Source organism: Canis lupus, chromosome 6 (assembly GCF_048164855.1).
Source record: "Canis lupus baileyi chromosome 6, mCanLup2.hap1, whole genome shotgun sequence".
NCBI classification, from domain to species: domain Eukaryota; kingdom Metazoa; phylum Chordata; class Mammalia; order Carnivora; family Canidae; genus Canis; species Canis lupus.
The window spans coordinates 59,772,334-59,792,039 of NC_132843.1; the positions used below are offsets into that span (position 1 = coordinate 59,772,334).

The 19,706-nt window shown below is 41.4% G+C and overlaps 1 protein-coding gene across 3 annotated transcripts in view; it reads right to left on the reverse strand.

Annotated features, from left to right (window-relative positions):
• Positions 1–787: 787 nt before the first annotated feature.
• The window catches only part of LOC140635717 (quinone oxidoreductase-like protein 2), a 47,062-nt gene continuing 28,143 nt past the window's right edge, over positions 788–19,706 (reverse strand). For 2 of the 3 annotated variants that reach the window (XM_072830753.1, XM_072830751.1), the window contains exons 7-10: positions 17,181–17,362; positions 14,291–14,461; positions 13,958–14,186; positions 788–2,709 (exon numbers count right to left, since the gene is read on the reverse strand). In XM_072830753.1, coding sequence (XP_072686854.1) covers positions 2,641–2,709; positions 13,958–14,186; positions 14,291–14,461; positions 17,181–17,362 — 651 coding nt within the window. In that variant the 3' untranslated portion in view covers positions 788–2,640. The remainder of the gene's footprint in view (positions 2,710–13,957; positions 14,187–14,290; positions 14,462–17,180; positions 17,363–19,706) is intronic. The other variant, XM_072830752.1, reaches the window with a different exon arrangement.

A 19,706-nucleotide genomic window follows, 5' to 3' on the forward strand; every position in this document is an offset into this window, starting at 1 on the left:
TTCAATTATCCCAAAGGATGTCAGGAAATTTTAAAATTGGCCTCAGAGTTGGTGTCTCGATATTTTTGAAAACCAACTTTCATTTAAATACAAAATAGCTCATTTTAAGAAGAAGTAAGGTTGGGGGGAAGCATACGGAGAGGCTTATCATTAAATGGAACCTCAGGGCACACAGCTCCCAGAAGGTGTGGAAGAGGCGCAGCATGGGCTCTGACCCTCACAGAAGTACCACATGGCCCACAAGAGACCCAAGGGGGCTTTCCCCTCTCCCTCCTTCTGCTACTTTCTGAGTTTCAAATTCTTTCCCCCAAATGTTCACTCCTTATTTTACAATTCAATTTTTCCAGAAGCTTTTTTGGTGAGATCCTGAGAAGACAAGTGTTTCCAAATGGCCTGAGGTACTTCTCAGAAAACAAAGCCTCTTACCACATTTATTGGAATAAGACGTCATGAAGAATAAGTAAAAGTACACCTATCCCTGTAGATGTGTCAGGTATCTCTTTTATCACCATCCCACCACTCTTGTTTTTTGGGAATATCACTCACAGAGTAGGAGGAGTAGAGAACAAAGTTTGGCATCAACAAATGTAGAGGGCTTCACCCCATAGACCAGAGACTGTGAGCAGAGACTGGAGCTTATTTCAGCCTAAGCTGGACACTCTATTCACACTCTCTGTTCTCTTCCCTGAATGTATTCATTTAGGTGTGACGGTAATATGTTGTGGGTTTGGTGTTTTTTTTACATTTTTATTGTGGTAAAACATACATAAAATTTTTTAAATAACCATTTTAACCATTTTTCTTTTTTTTTATTTTTTTTAATTTTTATTTATTTATAATAGTCACACAGAGAGAGAGAGGCAGAGACACAGGCAGAGGGAGAAGCAGGCTCCATGCACCGGGAGCCCGACGTGGGACTCGATCCCGGGTCTCCAGGATCGCGCCCTGGGCCAAAGGCAGGCGCCAAACCGCTGCGCCACCCAGGGATCCCAACCATTTTTCTATGTATAGTTCAATGACATTAAGTACATTCACATTGTCATGCAACCATCACCACCATCCATCTCAAAAACTTTTGTCTTCCCAAACTGAAACTCTGTACTCACTAAATAATGACTCCCCATTTTTCGCCCACCCTACCCCCAGGCTCTGGCAACCACTATTCTACTTTGTATCTCTAGAAATTTGACTCTTCTCAGTACTTCCTGTGAGTGGAATCAAACCATATTCATCCTTTTGTGACTGGCTTATGTCACTTAGCATAGTGTCTTCAATGTTCATCCATGTTGTAGCATGGATCAGAATGTCCTTTCTTTTAAAGACCAGATAATATTCCATTGTTTAGCTATTCCACATTCGTTATACCCATTCCTCTGGGATGGACATTTGGCTTGTTACCAAGTAATGTATTCTTAACTTATTCCCACAATTTAGATTTGTATATAATTTAAAATTAATTCAATTTATTGAGTGTTTAATAAGGGTAACTCACTGTGCTAGGTATTGTGGGAGATACAAAGGTGAGTCAGACACAGTACCTACTCTCGAGGAACTTAACGCTACATTGGGAGAGGAGAAAAAGAAGGAAAAGTGACTAGCATTTGCTAATAGATTACCACACACCAGGTACTTTGCCCAATCACTGCATGTGTGGCTCATGGCAACATTATGAGGTAGATACTGTAATATCTACTTTCCAGTGAGAAAATGAAGGCTCGTGGAGCTTCGGTAACCACCTCTGAAGTGGTGAGACTGGGATTCAAACCCACATCTTAGATACAGAATCCTGTGTTCATTCTATTAGACCAGCTGCTCCTTTTGGTGCAACACAGAATGTGACAAATCCTGAGAGAAAAGCTACAGGAAGGTGGAAGGGAAGAATTGAGCACCCTCTTGAGGCGACAGGCCAGCCTTGGAGGACAGGAGGGCTTATGTTTGACAACGTTAAGGAAGAAGAGGAAACCGCCTGAGCAGAGCAAAGGAGGATTGGCAGGAATCTCTGTAAGTGTGTACAGAGAGGCCGAGGTGTTGTGTGACATAAGGCTGCGAGACAGAGCAGGCACAATCAAGGGCATAAAGAAAGGCTAGCTCGAAGAGTCTGAACTCCACCATGTAGACAATGGGAAACCATTGCAGGTTTTGAGTCAAAAAACAGTCACAGCTGTCCTTTGGGAAGGTCACCATGGCAACAATGTATAACAAAGATGGAAGAGTGGGGCAGTAGTTTAAAGCCAGTTAGGAAGCTACTGGAATTAGCAAATGAGACATAATTAGGCAGAATGGGAAAGAGGATATGGATGTGAGAGATTCTCTTAGAGGTTGGGATGACAGAACCTGGCCATTGATGCATTATGAACCGGATGACCATACAGCCTGCTTTGCCTGGGACCCTGGCTTCCCTGGTTTAATTACAAATAGCATCCTTTCACATTCAGACATCCAAGTTAGGACAATAAAGGATATGTCACACTAATTACAAGGAATAAGAAAACAGAATCAAAGGTGACTCTAAAAGACTTTGAACCTGGATTAATAAGGAAAGTGGTTAACACCTTTAGAAACACAGGAGGGAAATGAGGTTTTTTGGAAAGATGATAAATTTGGATTTGGACATGCTGAGTTTGCTGCTGAGGCGAGGATTCATTTAAGAGAGATAAGCACCTTGCCCGTGGATTTGCGCTGTATCACATGAAGGAAGGCATCATTGACCTAAAAAATTAAAAAAAAAAAAAGTGGTCACACTCGCATATTGCAATAAACATTTATTGGTAGTCTGAATCTTAAAATAGTTAAATATTAAGATGTGTCTCCAATGAACTATATACAGCTAACTATGCAATACTAGCTAAATAATTAATCACCACAAACTCAAAGGAAAACAATAATATTTACGAATAACCCAACCTCAGAATTTTTCGGTCTAAAGTATAATTTTCAATGATGTCAGATAAATGGCAGCAGGTAAAAAGCCTCCAAGGCCTGTCCATAATCTTTTGCAATATTTCTTTGTCTTCTAGTTTTTGAAAGAATGCAGCCACTGCCAGAAAAATCAATAGTTTAATATTTTACAACTTTTATCTTATTAAAATTGTCCTGTTTCCAATGTAACTGAAGTTGCAATCTATCTCAAATCCTATTTTTTAGAAGAATAATGTTATAAAACATAAATTAAGAAACAGCCGCAGTAATCAAGACAGTGTGATACTGGCAAAAGAATAGATAAACAGATCAATGGAACAGATTAGAGTCCAAAAATAGACCCATACAAATATAGGCAACTGATCCTTAACAAAAGAGCAAAGGGAATTCAGTGGAGAAAAGAAAGCCTTCTCAAGAAATGTTGCTAGAACTACCGGACCTCCATATGTAAAAAAGAAGAAGGAGAAGGAGAAGGAGAAGGAGAAGGAGAAGGAGAAGGAGAAGGAGAAGGAGAAGGAGAAGGAGGAGAAGGAGAAGGAGAAGGAGAAGGAGAAGGAGAAGGAGAAGGAGAAGGAGAAGGAGAAGGAGAAGGAGAAGGAGAAGGAGAAGGAGAAGGAGAAGGAGAAGAAGAAGAAGAAGAAGAAGAAGAAGAAGAAGAAGAAGAAGAAGAAGAAGAATCAAGACACTATACATCTTTCACAAAAGTTAACTTAAAATTAATCCTACACCTAAATGTAAAAGGCAAATCTATAAAACTTCCAGGGGAAAAAAGTCCAAGGCACCTTGGATCTGACACTGAGCACCAAAGCATGAACCATAAAAGAAAAATTGTTTAAGGTGGACATCATAAAATTACAAACTTCTGTCTGCGAAACACACTTGGGAAAATGAGAAGACCAGCTACAGCCTGGGAGAAAAAATCTTTGTAAAATGCTTGTCTAATCAAGAACTTGTATCTAAAATATACAAAGAATTCTTCAAACTCAACAATAAGATGGGTTCCCTAGCTGGTTCAGTCAATGAATGTGCAGCTCTTGATCTCAGAGTTGTAAGTTCGAGCCCCACGTTGGGTGTGGGAATGACTTCAAAATAAAATATTAAAAAAAAAACCCTCAACAACAACAACAACAAAAAAAAACAATTAAAAAGCAGCAAAAAATCTGAACAGACAACTGATCAATTAAAGACAGATGGTAAAAAGCACATGAAAAGATGTTAAACATCGTAGGTCATTAGAGCAATGCACAGTAGAACAAGATACACACCTATCAGAAGAGCTAAAATCCAGAGCACTGACAGCACAAGATGCTGGCAAGGATGTGGAACAATAGGAACTTTTCATTCATTGCTGGTGGGAATACAACATGGTACAACCACTCTGAAGGACCGGTTGGTAGCTTCTTACAAGGCTAAACATAATCTTACCATGGGATCCAGCAATCACATTCCTAGGTAATAGATTGAAAACTTATGTCCACACAAAAACCTGCACACAAATGTTTACAGCACCTTTATTCAAGATTGTCAAAGCTCGGGAGCAACTGAGATTAATGAGAATGAGTAAACAAACTATGGTACATCCAGGCAATGGGATATTATTCCATGATAAGAAGAAATGAGCTATCAAGCCACGAAAAAACATGGGAGAACCTTAAGTGCATACTGTTAAGTAAAAGAAGCCGGTCGGAAAAGGATACATACTATATGATTCCAACCATATGACATTCTGGAAAAGCCAAAGCTATAGAGACGGTAAGATCAGGGGCCTTCAAGGGTCAGGGTAGAGAGCAGGGGTGAAAACGTGGTGCCCAAGGGATCCTTTAGAGCACTGAAGCTATTCCGTATGATACTGTAATGATGGATACATGACATACATTTGTTTTGGTAAAACCTATACCACTATACAGCACAAAGAGGAAACCCTAATGTAAACTGTGGACTTAGAGTTAATAATTATGTATCACTATTGGTTTGTCAATTATAGCAAATATACCACACCAGTGCAAGATGTTAACACTAGTGGAAACTGGGTGGTAGGAGAAGAAATACATGAGAATGCTCTTTACTTTCTGTTGAATTTTTCTGTAAACCTAAAACTGCTGAAAAAGTAAAGTCTCTTGATTCTTTTTTTTTAAGATTTTATTTATTCATGAGAGACACAGAGAGAGAGGCAGAGCCATAAGCAGAGGGAGAAGCAGGCTCCCTATGAGGAGCCCCATGTGGGACTTGATCCCAGGACCCCAAGATCACACCCTTAGCCAAAGGCAGATGCTCAACCACTGAGCCAACCAAGTGCCCCAAATCTCCAGATTCTTAATAAGTAATAAATGCAAAAAAATAAAATTGGAAAAAGAAAAGAATGGAGGAAAATAGAAGTGTCATTATTTGCATACAACATAATAATCTACGTAGAAAAACTAGTCAAAGCACAGACAAGTAAATAAGAAAAGTCAGCAAGATTGTGAGGGATGAGATCAACTAACAAAAATTACTGACATTTCTCTGTATCGAATATAATCAACCAGGAAATATAACAGAAATAAAATAGTACTCTCCAAGGCAACATAAACAATAAAGTACTTATAATTAACATAACTAAGAATGATCCACAAGACTTTATGGAGAAAAACTTTAAGATTTAAAAACTTGAAAAGATAAATATCAATATATCCCTGCTCACAAATGAAACAACCTAACATTGCAAAAATATCAATATCCTCCCCCAAATTAATCTATAAAGTCAATGCAATTCCATTCTAAATTTTAGCCAGATATTTTTTAGGAACTAAATAAATCTATTCCAAAATTTATCTAAAAGGATAAAGATTCCCAAAGAGCTAAATCAAATTTAAAAAACAACTGTGGTAGAAGAGTGACCCTTCCAGATATTAAAATATACTTCAAAGCTACAAAGATAAAAACAGTATGATACTATTATAGGAACAGAAATCTGAACCAAGGAAATAGAAAAGAAAGCAGAGTGTATCTGGGAACCTGAAATAAGATGGAGGTAGCACCACATGAATCAATGGAGAAACAATGAACTACTGGTCCAGGAAAACTTGCTCACTACAAGGAGAAAAATAAAACTTGGTTACCTGATTTATATCCAATACAGAGGTGAATTCAGATGGATTAAATCCTTAAGTGTGAAATAAAAGTATAAAGTTAGTAGAGAGGGGTGCCTGGGTGGCTCAGTCTGTTAGGCAGACTCTTGATTTCAGCTCAGGTCATGATCTCAGGGTCCTGGGATCAAGCCCTGCGTTGGGCTCCATGCTCAGCAGGGAGCCTGTTTATGATTCTCTCTCCCTCTATCCCTCCCTCCACTCATGCACTCACTCTCTCCCTCTCTAAAATAAAGCAATATTTAAAATAGAGATTAAGGGGATCCCTGGGTGGCGCAGCGGTTTGGCGCCTGCCTTTGGCCCAGGACGCGATCCTGGAGACCCGGGATCGAATCCCACGTCGGGCTCCCGGTGCATGGAGCCTGCTTCTCCCTCTGCCTGTGTCTCTGCCTCTCTCTCTCTCTGTGTGTGTGACTATCATAAATAAATAAAGAAAAAAATATTTAAAATAGAGATGAAGATCACTCTGCACCCAGATATGACAGGACTTTTTAAACATGTCCCAAATAGCACTAACCCACAAGACAAAATATCGATGTGTTTGATTACATTAAATATAGACAAAGGTGACAGAGAAATGACAAATTTGGAAGGACAGACTTTTGCAAAGTCACAAACTAACATCTAGAACCTTGCTACTCTTGGGCAGTTCAAGGACCATAGGCTTCTGCGTCATCTAGGAGCTTATTAGAAATGCACAATCTGGAGTCCCCACCCACCTTTACCGAATCATAATCTGCATCTTAACATGATCCCCAGGTGATTCACATGCCCAGTAAAATTTGAGAATTACAGATCATAAAGGAACTTCTGCAAACTAGAAAGGGACAGGAAGCCCTGTAGAAAACTGCATGAAGGGCTTAAGTTGCTAAACCTGAATGTTTACCAAATCTTACATTGATTAGAAATCAGGGAAATGCGAATTAAAATCACAAGATGTCACTTTATGCCTATTAGTTTGGAAAAAATTAGAAAGTAGGACAATGCTACATAGCAACAGGGTGGCAAAAAAAGAATCCACGTGCACTGCTGGCACGGGCATAAACTGGTCAAGTCAGCCTGGAGAGCAGTTTGCTGTCAAATTAAGTATGCATACATCCTGTGACCCAACAACCCTACTCCTGGGAAAATACTCCCAAAGCAACTTTGCACAAGTCCTGACTGTGAGCCTGTGAATTAGAGTGCTGATTATGGCGGCAGGGAATCAGGTCAACCCCAGAGTACATCACTAGGAAGCAGATCTGTAAACTACGGCAGGTGCACACCCCAGTCTCCAATGCAGCAGTGAGACGCAATGAACTGGATACAGCACCAGCAGCACAGGTGGATCTTAAAAAGACAGCACTGAGTGAGAAATGAAGAAACAGAATAAGGCCTACAGCACAACCCTATGCTGTTAAATCATTTGTGTAGCTTGAAAATCAATTAGCACACAAAAACATTATGTTTTACAAGGAAATATAAATCCAAGGGTATTTACCAAACACATCATAGAGAACAAGTTGGAGGGGAGGAAGAAGTGCAGAGGGTGCTAGTGGGCAGTGAGGATAAAGGGAAGAAGTCAATACAGACCTCCAGAAATACACACGCGTAAAAACAAAGGTCCAGCAATGCAAATGTGCTTTGAAATGAGGAATATGAATAACCAACCCTCCCCACTTGAAATCCTTCCCCAGAAAAGCATAGAAAAAGGTAACCAAATAAAAATAAACAGAGAAACCAATCAGTCAATCAAAGAAATCAATTCTCTGCAGCATGAAATCTCTGGTTTCAAAAACATCTATCTTGCGGGTCTTTGTACCTTACAGAGACCTTTCCAATCCATGTAAATTAGACACACTCCAAGGAGGTGAAAGAGGTCTGAGACACATGGTTTGAAACACGCGTCCCTGCCCTGTCGATCACAATCACTCAGAGGCACAGCTCCAGGTGACTCACAGCCGCATCTTTCCCTGTCAGGTAGAAGCCACTTGTTCCCAGAGATCTGTCACAGCCCAAAGACAGAAAACACTTGGAAAGCAACCATGATTCAAGATAGTGACACTTCTTTTACCCGGCATCCTAGAGAAATAAGGAATCTCCTAGATATAAATCTTCACATAAAAAAAGTTGTCCCTTTAAATGGTAGAGCTTACTTTTTAAACATTTTGCATGTAAATATTTATAAAAATGTAGCACACATTTACCTAACTTCTTTGGAGGGTAATATTGGTGGGAAGCATAAACTTTTTGTTCCATGATTTGGGAATCTCATAATTTTGAACATCCGTGATTCTCCCTCCTGCTTTTCAGGTGTTCTGTTATTTTTTTTTCTTTTTCTTTTTTTTTTTTTTTTTTTTTTGTTCTGTTATTTCTATGTCCATTTGCCACTTCCACTGTGACTGTAGATGCTTCTAAAAATAACCCAACTCTGTCCCCTTTCTACCTTGTGGTTTGTATCTGGGCTGGGAAAACAACCAGTGGCCCTAAGGACTGGATGTTTAATAAGTGTGATAAGGCTCTGAGTGAGAAACTGAGAAGGAAAGTGCAGGGCATTAGACCAGAGTCTTTTGAAAGCTAATTCAGATGCCTGGGGACATTTTGCTCCTGTTTTCTACAGGCTGTGCCACGGAGAGAGAAGCTGCTCCATACTGCTCCCCAGAGGCATCCAGAGACTGGTTTCCAGAACCCTCCCTCGCAGTGGGTGAAGCTATAATTAAATTTGTCTCTGGAGATATGCAACCCAGAATATGAGGACGGGTAAGGATATTGCTTTTGTTTTAGGTGCCGCTGCTGGAATTTTTAATTACCTTATCAAGCAGGAATAATCAGAGTAAGCTATGGCTCCCTAAATATATCGTGCTGATTCACGCCTCCTTAGAAACCAGTTCTTCCCCCTATCATAACCCTGTCCTGAGAGCTTCCCGACAAAACAAAGGAATTCCTTAAGTCTTAGTTTTTATTGACTGGCATCCAGAATGTACCCAGTGAATGTTGATAAATAAAACAAACTCATGAATGAATGAATATACCTGGGACTGAGTGGGATTGTTTTTAAAAGGTAAAAATGTTTTGTTAGTGATACACAGTCACAGTTGAATTATATTCATCACGTCACTGCTTGAATACCAGTTGATCTGAATCTTCTTTTAAAAGTCAGTCAAGGCAGTTTACCAAAAAAGAGATACAGATGACAAATAAGCATATGAAAAGATGCTCAAGATCATTATTCAATAGAGAAATGCAAATTAAACCCACAATCAGATACCCCTAGATACCTATTGGAATGGCAAAAATTAAGGAAAAGAATCTGTCAGTATGAAGTTCTGACAGATGCCCAACAACTAGACTCTAATATTGTTGGTGGAAATGCAAAGTAATACCACCTCTCTGATATGCAGTTGGTAGTTTATTAAAAGTTAAATGTAGGGATGCCTGGGTGGCTCAGCGGTTGAGCACCTTCCTTCGGCCCCGGGAGTGACCCCGGAGTCCCAGGATCAAGTCCCACATCAGGCTCCCTGCATGGAGCCTGTTTCTCCCTCTGCCTGTGTCTCTGCCTCTCTCTCTCTCTCTCTCATGAATAAATAAGTAAAATCTTTTTTAAAAATATAAATAAATAAAATAGAGCCTGGGACACCTGGGTGGCTCAGTCAGTTAAGCATCTGCCTTTGGCTCAGGTCACAATCTTGGAGTCCTGGGATCAAGTCTCAAGTGGAGCTCCCTGCTCAGCAGGGAGTCTGCTTCTCCCTCTGCCTCTGTCTGCCACTCCCCCTACTTGTGCTCTCTCTGTCAAATAAATAAATAAAATCTTAAAAAAAAAAAAAAAAGAAAAAAGAAAGAAAGAAAAGAAAATAGAGCTTAGTCAAAATGTATGCCCTAGGGGCACTTGGTTAGGCTCAGTAGGTTAAGTCCCACTCTTGATTTTGGCTCAGGTCATGATCTCAGGGTTGTGGGATGGAGCCCAGGTCAGGCTCTGCGCTCAGTGGGGAGTCTCCTTGGGATTCTCTGTCTCCCTCTGGCCCTCTCCCTGCTCGCTCTCTCAAATAAATAAATCTTTAGAAAAAAAAAAAAATCTATGCCCTAATGCTTCACTGGAATCCCAGGGAGACAAGGGTGAGGGAGAAGGTGAAGTGAATCAAGGAAGGAGGTGTGTGTTACTGATCCTGAACTGGTCACAGCTCCGGGGGGACATACAGCTAGAGGACCTCTCCAGAGAGGCCATATAGAACCCACTGCGTGTCAACATACTCTATTAGAAGAAACAAAGGCAGCAATTTGTCTCCTGTCTTTCATTTGTCAAATCCTGTCCCATGCAGTAAACTCTATCTACAACTTCCCAGTTGCATTACCCAGACCTCCATATCCAATTTCTGGGGAAGCCAGCGCTTCCTTAAGATCAGAACTGTGCACCAGGTCTGCAGCAGCTCCCACCCGCTGAAAGGCACAGTGGAGGCCCTGCCTAGGATCGGACCTCCTGCCAGAGAAAGCACGCAACCACCAAGTGTTAGGAGATGAGTCTTAGGGAAAGGGTCTGGCTATATGACAGCAGGGATAAGTGGTGTGAGCCATCTGTAGAAAAGTGTGACAAGTGGCCAAGGCGTGGGGCAGGTGTCACTGGCAAGTATGGAGGACCCCAGAAAATAGGTATGGAATAGTGGATTCAAATTAATACATTACCTAAACTTAAAGAGTAACTTACTTTTTAAGAATATTCCACAGAATGGGATGCCTGGGTGACTCGGTGGTTGAATGTCTGCCTTCAGCTCAGGGTGTGATCCCAGGGTCCTGGGATTGAGTCCTGCATTGGTCTCCCCGCAGGGAGCCTGCTTCTCTCTCTGCCTGTGTCTCTGCCTCTCTCATGAATAAATAAATAAAGTCTTAAAAAAAAAAAAGAATATTCCACAGATACACTCACGAAACTTAAGTAAACAATTTCTATCTATCATATCTATTCACATAGTGACCTCACCTGACCTTTACATGATAAACAAGTTCAGATCTCTGAAGAGTAAGTAGTTTGTCTAGTTGAGACGTGTGTGAGCATCTCCCTACAGAAAGCAGACTTGGCACATCTGAATAAGGCCATCTCCTTGGACAGATCACGGGGCTCATTCCTGGCCTACCCATCATGGCACAGATGCAACACTTCAGGAAACAATAAATTCTAGTTAAAATTCAAAATCTAAAGACTGTCTCTCTAATCCTGCCCATGAAATGTTAACGTAAATGTGTTACATTTCATGCGAACTGAAAAAGCTCAACTCTGTATTTTATCATGGCCAGGTGTTTTGCTTTAAACAATATATTGTTTGCTATGTACTTTTATATGTGTTATCTTATTTGATCTTCACAAAGACCTCAGTAGACAGAGTGTATCACTGCCCCCATTACAGATGAGAAAACTAAGGCACATAGATGTGAGCAATTTGCCCATAGCCAGTCAAGTGTTAGGGCCAGGATCTGAACTCAAGTGGTCTGACCTGATAGCCCCCTATTCTTAATCAGTCATTCAACAGATACATGAGTACCTGCCAGCATCTGGAGACAAGGACATGCATGGCCCCTGCCCACATGGAGTTTATGGTCTACGGGAATGACAAGCATTGAACAATGACAAGTAGGCAAAGAAAAAGCACTGAGTGCTATGGAAGTTCATACCTCATGTCTATTAGGTAGGTTATGGTACAAAGTATGTAGTCATACTATACTACTGATAATATCAACTATCAAGGTCAAATCTATAAGCCCATAGATTCAGGAGAAAATCAAGCTAGGAAGCACTGGTATCTCTGGTCATTACACGTCTATACTTGTTTACATATATACAGTGGTCATTTTCTGAGTCTAGGCAGGTTCTGATAGTTTTTTCTAATACGTTAACTGATTTACATGAAAAATATTACCCAGGTTAAGTGAAATTAACTATTTACATTCATTTAATCATCTTCATTTTATTTTTTTAAAGATTTTACTTACTTGAGAGAGAGAGAGAGAGAGCCAACTGGGAGAATGGGCAGAGAGAGAAGCAGGCTCCCCACTGATCAGAGAGCCCAACCTGGGGCTTGATTCCAGAACCCTGAGATTATGATCTAAGCTGAAGGCAGACATTTAACCGACTGAGCCACCCAGGTGCCCTTAGTCATCTTTAGTGTAAAAGAACAAAATATATAAATTCTGGTAGTGCTTGGAAAGTTCAAGGTTTTTGGTTGTTTTAACTGTAAGATAGCTCTTTCATATAGACAATTCTCTGATAGATGGACAAACTTTATACTCTAGAATAAGGTTTGTAAGAAGCAACTTCCTGGCTTGTTTGAGAAGAGTCCGATATAGCCATAAGGCGCCCAATCTGGTGTCGAACCCACCTGGCCTGGATTCCAGGTCTGTCACTTACTACATAATACCAAGCAGGTTTCTTAGCCTCTACGAGTCTTGATTTCTTCCTCTATAAAACATGATAAAAATGGTTCATACCTCAAGGGAGCATTATGAAGATGAAATAAGAAAATAGATGTCAGAGTGCCTAACCCTCAGTATGCACCTAAATGTATAGGAGCTGTCACTTCTACTACCTTCCTCTAAGTAGTTTACAAACTGGAAAAAGAGAGAGAGAGAGAGAGAAGAAATGGTCAACAGAGGGTATGTGAATGAGATGAAATCGTTAGGGAGAATGGTTTCAGAGGACCCAGTGACAGCAGGAAGGTCAGCAGGCTGGGAAGGACCAGAAAAACCCTACATTCCGAGCAGTCGATGGAAAGGAGCAGGGCAAACAGAAGCTGACAGGGAGTCAGTAATTAAATAGCTAATTCATGTTTAAGAGAAGAGAGAACTTCAACGTGAGTGATTAGAACAATAATCCAGGGGCGCCTGGGCGGCTCAGTGGTGGAGCGTCTGCCTTTGGCTCAGGGTGTGATCCCAGGGTCCTAGGATTGAGTCCTACACTGGGCTTTCCGCAGGAAGCCTGCTTCTCCTTCTGCCTGTGTCTTGCCTCTCTCTGTGTGTCTCTCATGAATAAATAAATAAAATCTTAAAAAAAAAAAAAAGAAGAAGAAGAAGAAGAGGAGGAGGAGGAGGAAGAAAGTAAACCAGGTTTGAGAATATGCCCCATCCTGGAGAAAAACATAAAAATGGAAGCCATGGTGAACAAGGAAGTCTGGCACTGACAGCTCAGCTCCAGGCCCCACTAATCTGCATATGAATAAAACATCGCGCCCAAGGATAGCTGACTGGAGTTACCAAAACAGTTTTTTGAGCATTAAACAAATGAAACCAAAAAGAAAAAAAAGGACTTCACAGTGAATGCCTAACAGATTCACATTTACAACTATATTGCATATGCAATTACACTTTGGAGGAAGTTTAAGCCACATTAATGGGGCTGAAGGGGAATGAAGAAAGGGAGTGCATAGCCAACAAAATTAACTACGGTGACTAATGGATGAATTACAGTCCTATGATGCAGGGCATGATTTAGTGTTTTGTTCACAGAACCTCAGCTTAGATCATCTGGCTGTACTTTAAAGCATCTGTTTTCTAAAATCAAAGGTCAAGTTAAATGCTTCCTTCTAAGACTTGTATGTTATGGAGTTCAGAGTTCATACAAACACGGGTAAATTATTTTCTAAAGTTCCATCACGTCCTTCTGTTTAAGAAACCAATGACGGAGGTAGAGCCCTTGAAATCTAGCTCCTTTATGGCCGGTGCAAATTCAGTTTCCCAGGTGGCTCATGAGGCCTGAGGCAACAGCCACACAACCCTGAAGACAAGGAGAAATCCTGTCACCCTGCAGCCTGTGAGACCCCATAATTCTGCACCGTGTTTGTACCTTTTCAATCCATAAAAGGAGGATTTATGGAATCCAGAAAGAAACTATCCAGTAGCTTGACACCAGAGATGTCCTGGCGTTAGCCACATCATATCCCTTCAGAGTATCTCACCTTCTCCAGCTTAAAAACTGCTCCGATGTGTGGCTGAATGCGCCCTTGCTGGCAGTACTGAAGAGCCGAGGACAGGGTTCTGGAGAAGATGGGAAAGTTCTGCTCTTTGTATCGGCTCCAGTACAGCCCCATGGCTGAGACATTCTTCAGGAGCAGAAGGTTGGCGGGCACAGAAGCAATGGTTCCTCCAGCAAAACCCACCACCACGATCCTGCCCTCCCACGCCAGGCTGGGGCAAGAAAGGACAAGGAATAGAAATTATTTTAAAAATTAGCAATGTATAGTCACACTGATCAGAATGGCTACCATAAAAACAACAACAACAGAAAATACCAAGTGTTAATATGGAGGTTCCTCAGAAAATTAAAGAGAGGGCAGCCCGGGTGGCTCAGCAGTTTAGCGCCGCCTTCAGTCCAGGGCCTGATCCTGGGGCCACAGGATCGAGTCCCACGTCGGGTTTCCTGCAGGGAGCCTGCTTCTCCCTCTGCCTGTCTCTCTCTCTCTCTCTCTCTGAATAAATAAATAAAATCTTTTTTTTAAAAAAAAAAAAGAAAGAAAATTAAAGAGAGCTACCGGGGGCACCTGGGTGGCTCAATAGATTAAGCATCCGACTCTTGGTTTCAGCTCAGGTCATGATCTCGTGGTGTTGGGACAGAGCCCCATATGGGATCAGGCTCCCTGCTCAGCGCAGAGTCTGCTCCAGATTCTTGTTCCCTTTCCCTCTGCTCCTCCTCCTGCTTGCCTAAGTGTACCCTCTCTCTTTCTCTCTCTAAAATAAATAAATAAAATCTTAAAAAAAAAAAATAGAACTACCATATAATCCGGCAATACCATTCTGGGTCTAGATCCAAAATGACTGAAAACAAGGCCTTGAAGACATAGTTGCACTCCCGCATTCTCAGCAGCACTATCTACCATAGCCAAGAGGGAGAAGCAACCCAAACATCCACCGACTGATAGATGAATAAACAGAATGTGTTATATACATACAATAGAATATTGTTCAGCCTTAAAAAGGAAGGAAATCCTGTCTCATGCTATGACATGGATGAACTTTGGGGACATTGTGCTAAATGAAATAAGCAAGTTACAAACACTGTAAGATTTCGAACTTCAGAAGCAGGAATGAAGATAGACACTTTCATGAAGCATTATGTGCTTCACACAAAGACTTACTTTAGGACTCCTTAAGTTATGTGCTGCTCTAGAGAATTTTGAAGAATCTGTAAAAATTCATGCAAGTTTTCTGCAACCTACCATGAGAAGCACTATACAGTTTCACACTAAGTAAGAAGTTATAAAAATAAATTTTGTAGGGACTCCTGGGTGGCTCAGCGGTTTAGCACCTGCCTTCGGCCCAGGGTGTGATCCCGGAATCCCGGGATCGAGTCCCACATCGGGCTCCCTGCATGGAGCCTGCTTCTCCCTCTGCCTCTGTCTCTGACTCTCTCTCTCTCTGTGTCTCTCATGAATAAATAAATAAATAAAATCTTTTAAAAAAATCAAATAATTTTGTAAACATCTTTGATAAAGAATATGTGTATCTTTGTTTGGCTTTTGCCTTTTGCTTTTCTTCTTTAGAGAAAAACAAGAAGCCTTTGTGATAACACTATTACCCGTTACCCAGAAGGCAAGAAAAGCATGAGAGTTAGCAGTTCTCTGGCCTGGCTCCCCACTGAGTCAACACACTCCTTCCTTTGCTTCTCTGAGCACAGTACCACAATTCCACAGTACCACCCAGCACAGTACAGTGATGCTCAGTGGCCCTAGAGCCAACTGGGTCCCTTCCGTAGGAAAGCTGTTCTCTCTGCTTCTGTTTCTTCCACTTTAAACTGAGATAAACCACAAAATTGTGCTTGCCAGGATGACATGAGAAATGAAACTAGTATTATCAGAACACTCTGGAGTCCCTGGTTAAAAGCAGAATGAGAGGGGCTCAGTCAGTTGGGTGTCTGTCGTCGGCTAGGGTCATGATCTCAGGGTTCTGGGATCTAGCCCCACATTGGGCTCCCCGCTCAGCATGGAATCTGCTTATACCTCTCTCTCTGCCTCCGCCCCCCACTTGTGCTTTCTCTGTCTCAAATAAATAAATAAAATCTTTAAAAAAAAAGACAGAATGAGAATTGGTGTGGATACGACAGATCCACTAAAACTCTAATGATTTTATTCTATTTTTTTTTTTTTTAATGATAGTCACAGAGAGAGAGAGAGAGAGAGGCAGAGACACAGGCAGAGGGAGAAGCAGGCTCCATGCAGGGAGCCCGACGTGGGATTCGATCCCGGGTCTCCAGGATTGCGCCCTGGGCCAAAGGCAGGCGCTAAACTGCTGCGCCACCCAGGGATGCCTCTAATGATTTTAAATAAAACAAATCAAGGAGATACCTACACTGCTGGCTGCCTCTGAAAGCAGTGAGATCAAGAGTCTGTACAAGAAAGAAAGAAAAGAAAAGAAAAGAAAAGAAAAGAAAAGAAAAGAAAAGAAAAGAAAAGAAAAGAAAAGAAAAGAAAAGAAAAGAAAAGAAAAGAAAAGAAAAGAAAAGAAAAGAAAAGAAAAGAAAGAAGGAAGGAAGGAAGGAAGGAAGGAAGGAAGGAAGGAAGGAAAGAGAAGAGAAAGAAAAGAAAGAAAAGAAAGAAAAGAAAAGAAAAGAAAAGAAAAGAAAAGAAAAGAAAAGAAAAAAAGAAAAGAAAAGAAAAGAAAAGAAAAGAAAAGAAAAGAAAAGAAAAGAAAAGAAAGGAAAGAAAGGAAAGAAAGAGTCTGTACTTTGGTGCATAGTGAACCAGGGCCTGCCACTCAGGTCATTCTAACATCTGAACAATGATCCTGAGAATCACCCACACTATATATATATATATATATATATATATATATATATATATATATATATATATATATATATAAAGTAGTTAATGGGAACCGCATAGCTGAATTTAACACGTGCATAATTTCTAAAGCATTCAGTATTGCCAACCAGAGAGTCTGCAGTCATTTTTTGGATATTTTCCAGCTGGATATCTTGTTTTTCTATATTTAAGCATTTCCTGATTTTCCCTCTGCTTCTATTCCTTTTCACCCTCCCACTCAGCTGTTCTCGTTGAAGCCAATGCCTACAAGAAAAGTGAGCAGCTAAAATGGAAGAGAAGTAAGACTAGAAGGAAGACAGGTCTGAAAAGGCTTTAGCAGAGCCCCAGGTCCAGCCCCCTCTGGAAAGACCATCACATGCACCTGCGGAGTGCCTCCAGGAAGACATCTCCTCCCACTGTGTCGATGACCACATTCACCCCAACACTGCCCACCAGCTTCCTCACAGCCTCCTTCAGGCCGCCCTGACTATAGTTCACGACGGATTGCGCGCCCTTCTGCATCACAAGCTGGCACTTCTCATCACTTCCGACGGCAGCTATCACCTGCATAGAGAACACAAAGCTTCTGGTGATCCAGGATATATGTACCAAGAGAGGCTCATCCTACCCACCCAGCTTTCAACCAAAGGGAATAACCAACAAAACCAGTGTGACCAAAAAAAAAAAACAAAAAAAAAAAAAAAAAAAAAAAAACAGTGTGACCTTGCTGCCCTAGGACCAGCCCCAATCCTACACATCAGGGCCAACACACAGCACCATCACACTTGGCCCTCCACACCCACTGGCCATGGGATCCACATTTCCAGGAATCCTGGAACCCCAATGAGTCTAGCTAGGAGATGGTTCAGGAGATAATCAGAAAGTCTTTCCCAAAAATAGATTAAACCATCATTTATTGAGTACCTGCTATGAGTCAAGATAGCAAGATACAGCAGTGTGATGGTGGGGAAGTACAGATGGTGGCAGAAGTCCAAACGAGAGGTATCCAACCTAGTTTGAGATCTCAAAAGGCTTCCCAGAGGGTAAAACACAATTCAGTGGAAAGATCTTGAAGTTAGAAAGACCTGAGTTAAAATTCTGGCTCTGCTACTAACTAGCAGTGTCACCTACAACAAACTACTTAATAGGAACTAATTTACAAAAAGCTTACTATGTGCCAGGTACTATTGTAAATGCTTTGCATATATTAATAACTCTCTTAGTCTTAGTAGCCCAATGATACACACACTATTAGCATCCCCCATTTTAGAGATGAAGAAACTAAAGCAAAAGAAGTTAAGGAACCTGCCCAAGGTCACATAACTAATGGGAGGCCCAACATCACACAACTAATGAGAAACAGAACTGGGACCCAACCCCAGGTTGTCCATCTCCAGACTTCATACTTTTAACCTCTGTGCTGTCCACCAGCTTCCCTAAGCTCCAGTTACCTCGTACGTAAAGCAAGATTTATTTTAAAAAAGCAAATGCAATACTGTCCGTAAAGCACTTGGAAAACAAAGTGTTAGATAAATTGAATTTATTGCTGCACATACACAATCATTTATTCTATTTAAGCCTCATAGAACATTATGGGGGAGGTATAATTACTCCCATTCTATAGATGGAGACACAGACCTAGAGGTTAAGTAATTAACTCAGGATTAGCCAGGAAGTAGGTGGTAGAAAACCATTCAAACCCAGTGGTGCTGCAGGACTCCAAAGCCCATGCTTTTCCATTCCATCACCCTGGGAGAAAACCATGCTTAACGCCTGGCAAGGATGACCATGGGCCAGACTGTGAGGCTGTGTGGGGTTTGGAAGCCTCCAGAAAAGCTTCAAACACGTAAGCACTGCCTAGAGGTGCCTTGTTACTGGATAGCACCCACCAGCCCGAGCAGTTTGGCCCCAAGGTGACATTGAGAACTTGCATTCAAACACACAGCACCATCAGTGCCCTTAGAAGATTGCAAACTCACCCATAACTATTTGAAACTGAAAGCCACCCTCAAGTACTCCCCAGAGGAACCCTCAAGTAGCTTCACACAGCACCACAGAGGGCAGACACCAGGCTAGGGTCAGGGACTTGACACCAATCTTGATTCTCACAAGGGCGCCATTGAGACCTGCCACAAACCATTGTATCCCCTGGTGCCTCACTTTCTTTATCTGTGAAATAGGGATAATAAACACATTACCCCTCTCCCAGGGGTTTGTCAGGATCAGGGGTATGATAATTGGCGTGGAGGCACTTTGAAAGCAATATGAAACGCTGCGAATAGAGGTTGTTCTCAAAATAACCTGTTCCAAGTGGGTGGCATGATGACACTTTTAAAGTTATTTTTATTATTTTGTTGTTGTTTGCTTTTGCTTAAAACCACTATGGTTGGGGTGCCTGGGTGGCTCAGTCGGTTGAGCATCTGCCTCCGGCTAGGGTCATGATCCCGGGGTCCTGGGATGGAGCTCTGCATCGGGCTCTCAGCTCAGCAGGAAGTCTGCTTCTCCCTCTCCCTCTGCCTGCTGCTCCCCCCTGCTTCTGCTCGCTCTCTTTCGCTCTCTCTCTCTGTCAAGTGAATGAATAAAATCTTAAAACACACACACACACACACACACACAAACCATTATGGCTACTCAAGAAAATACAGCTTGGATTAATTTTAATATCTGAATTGAAGTCAATTTTTCTCTCTACTTAACCTACTATCACTATTCAAAACAAATGGTGCAATTTTATCTTCCTAGGAATGGTAGTCAGCAGTTCTAGACAATGAGACTAATTTTGGTCTCCCCACTGAGAGGTGCTAAAAGCCCTTGCTTTGACATGAAATGTGTTAATATTCCATGGAGAGCTTCTTGGTATCTAAAATTGCTTTCAGAACTCATATGCCCTCCCCAAAAAGAACTTAAT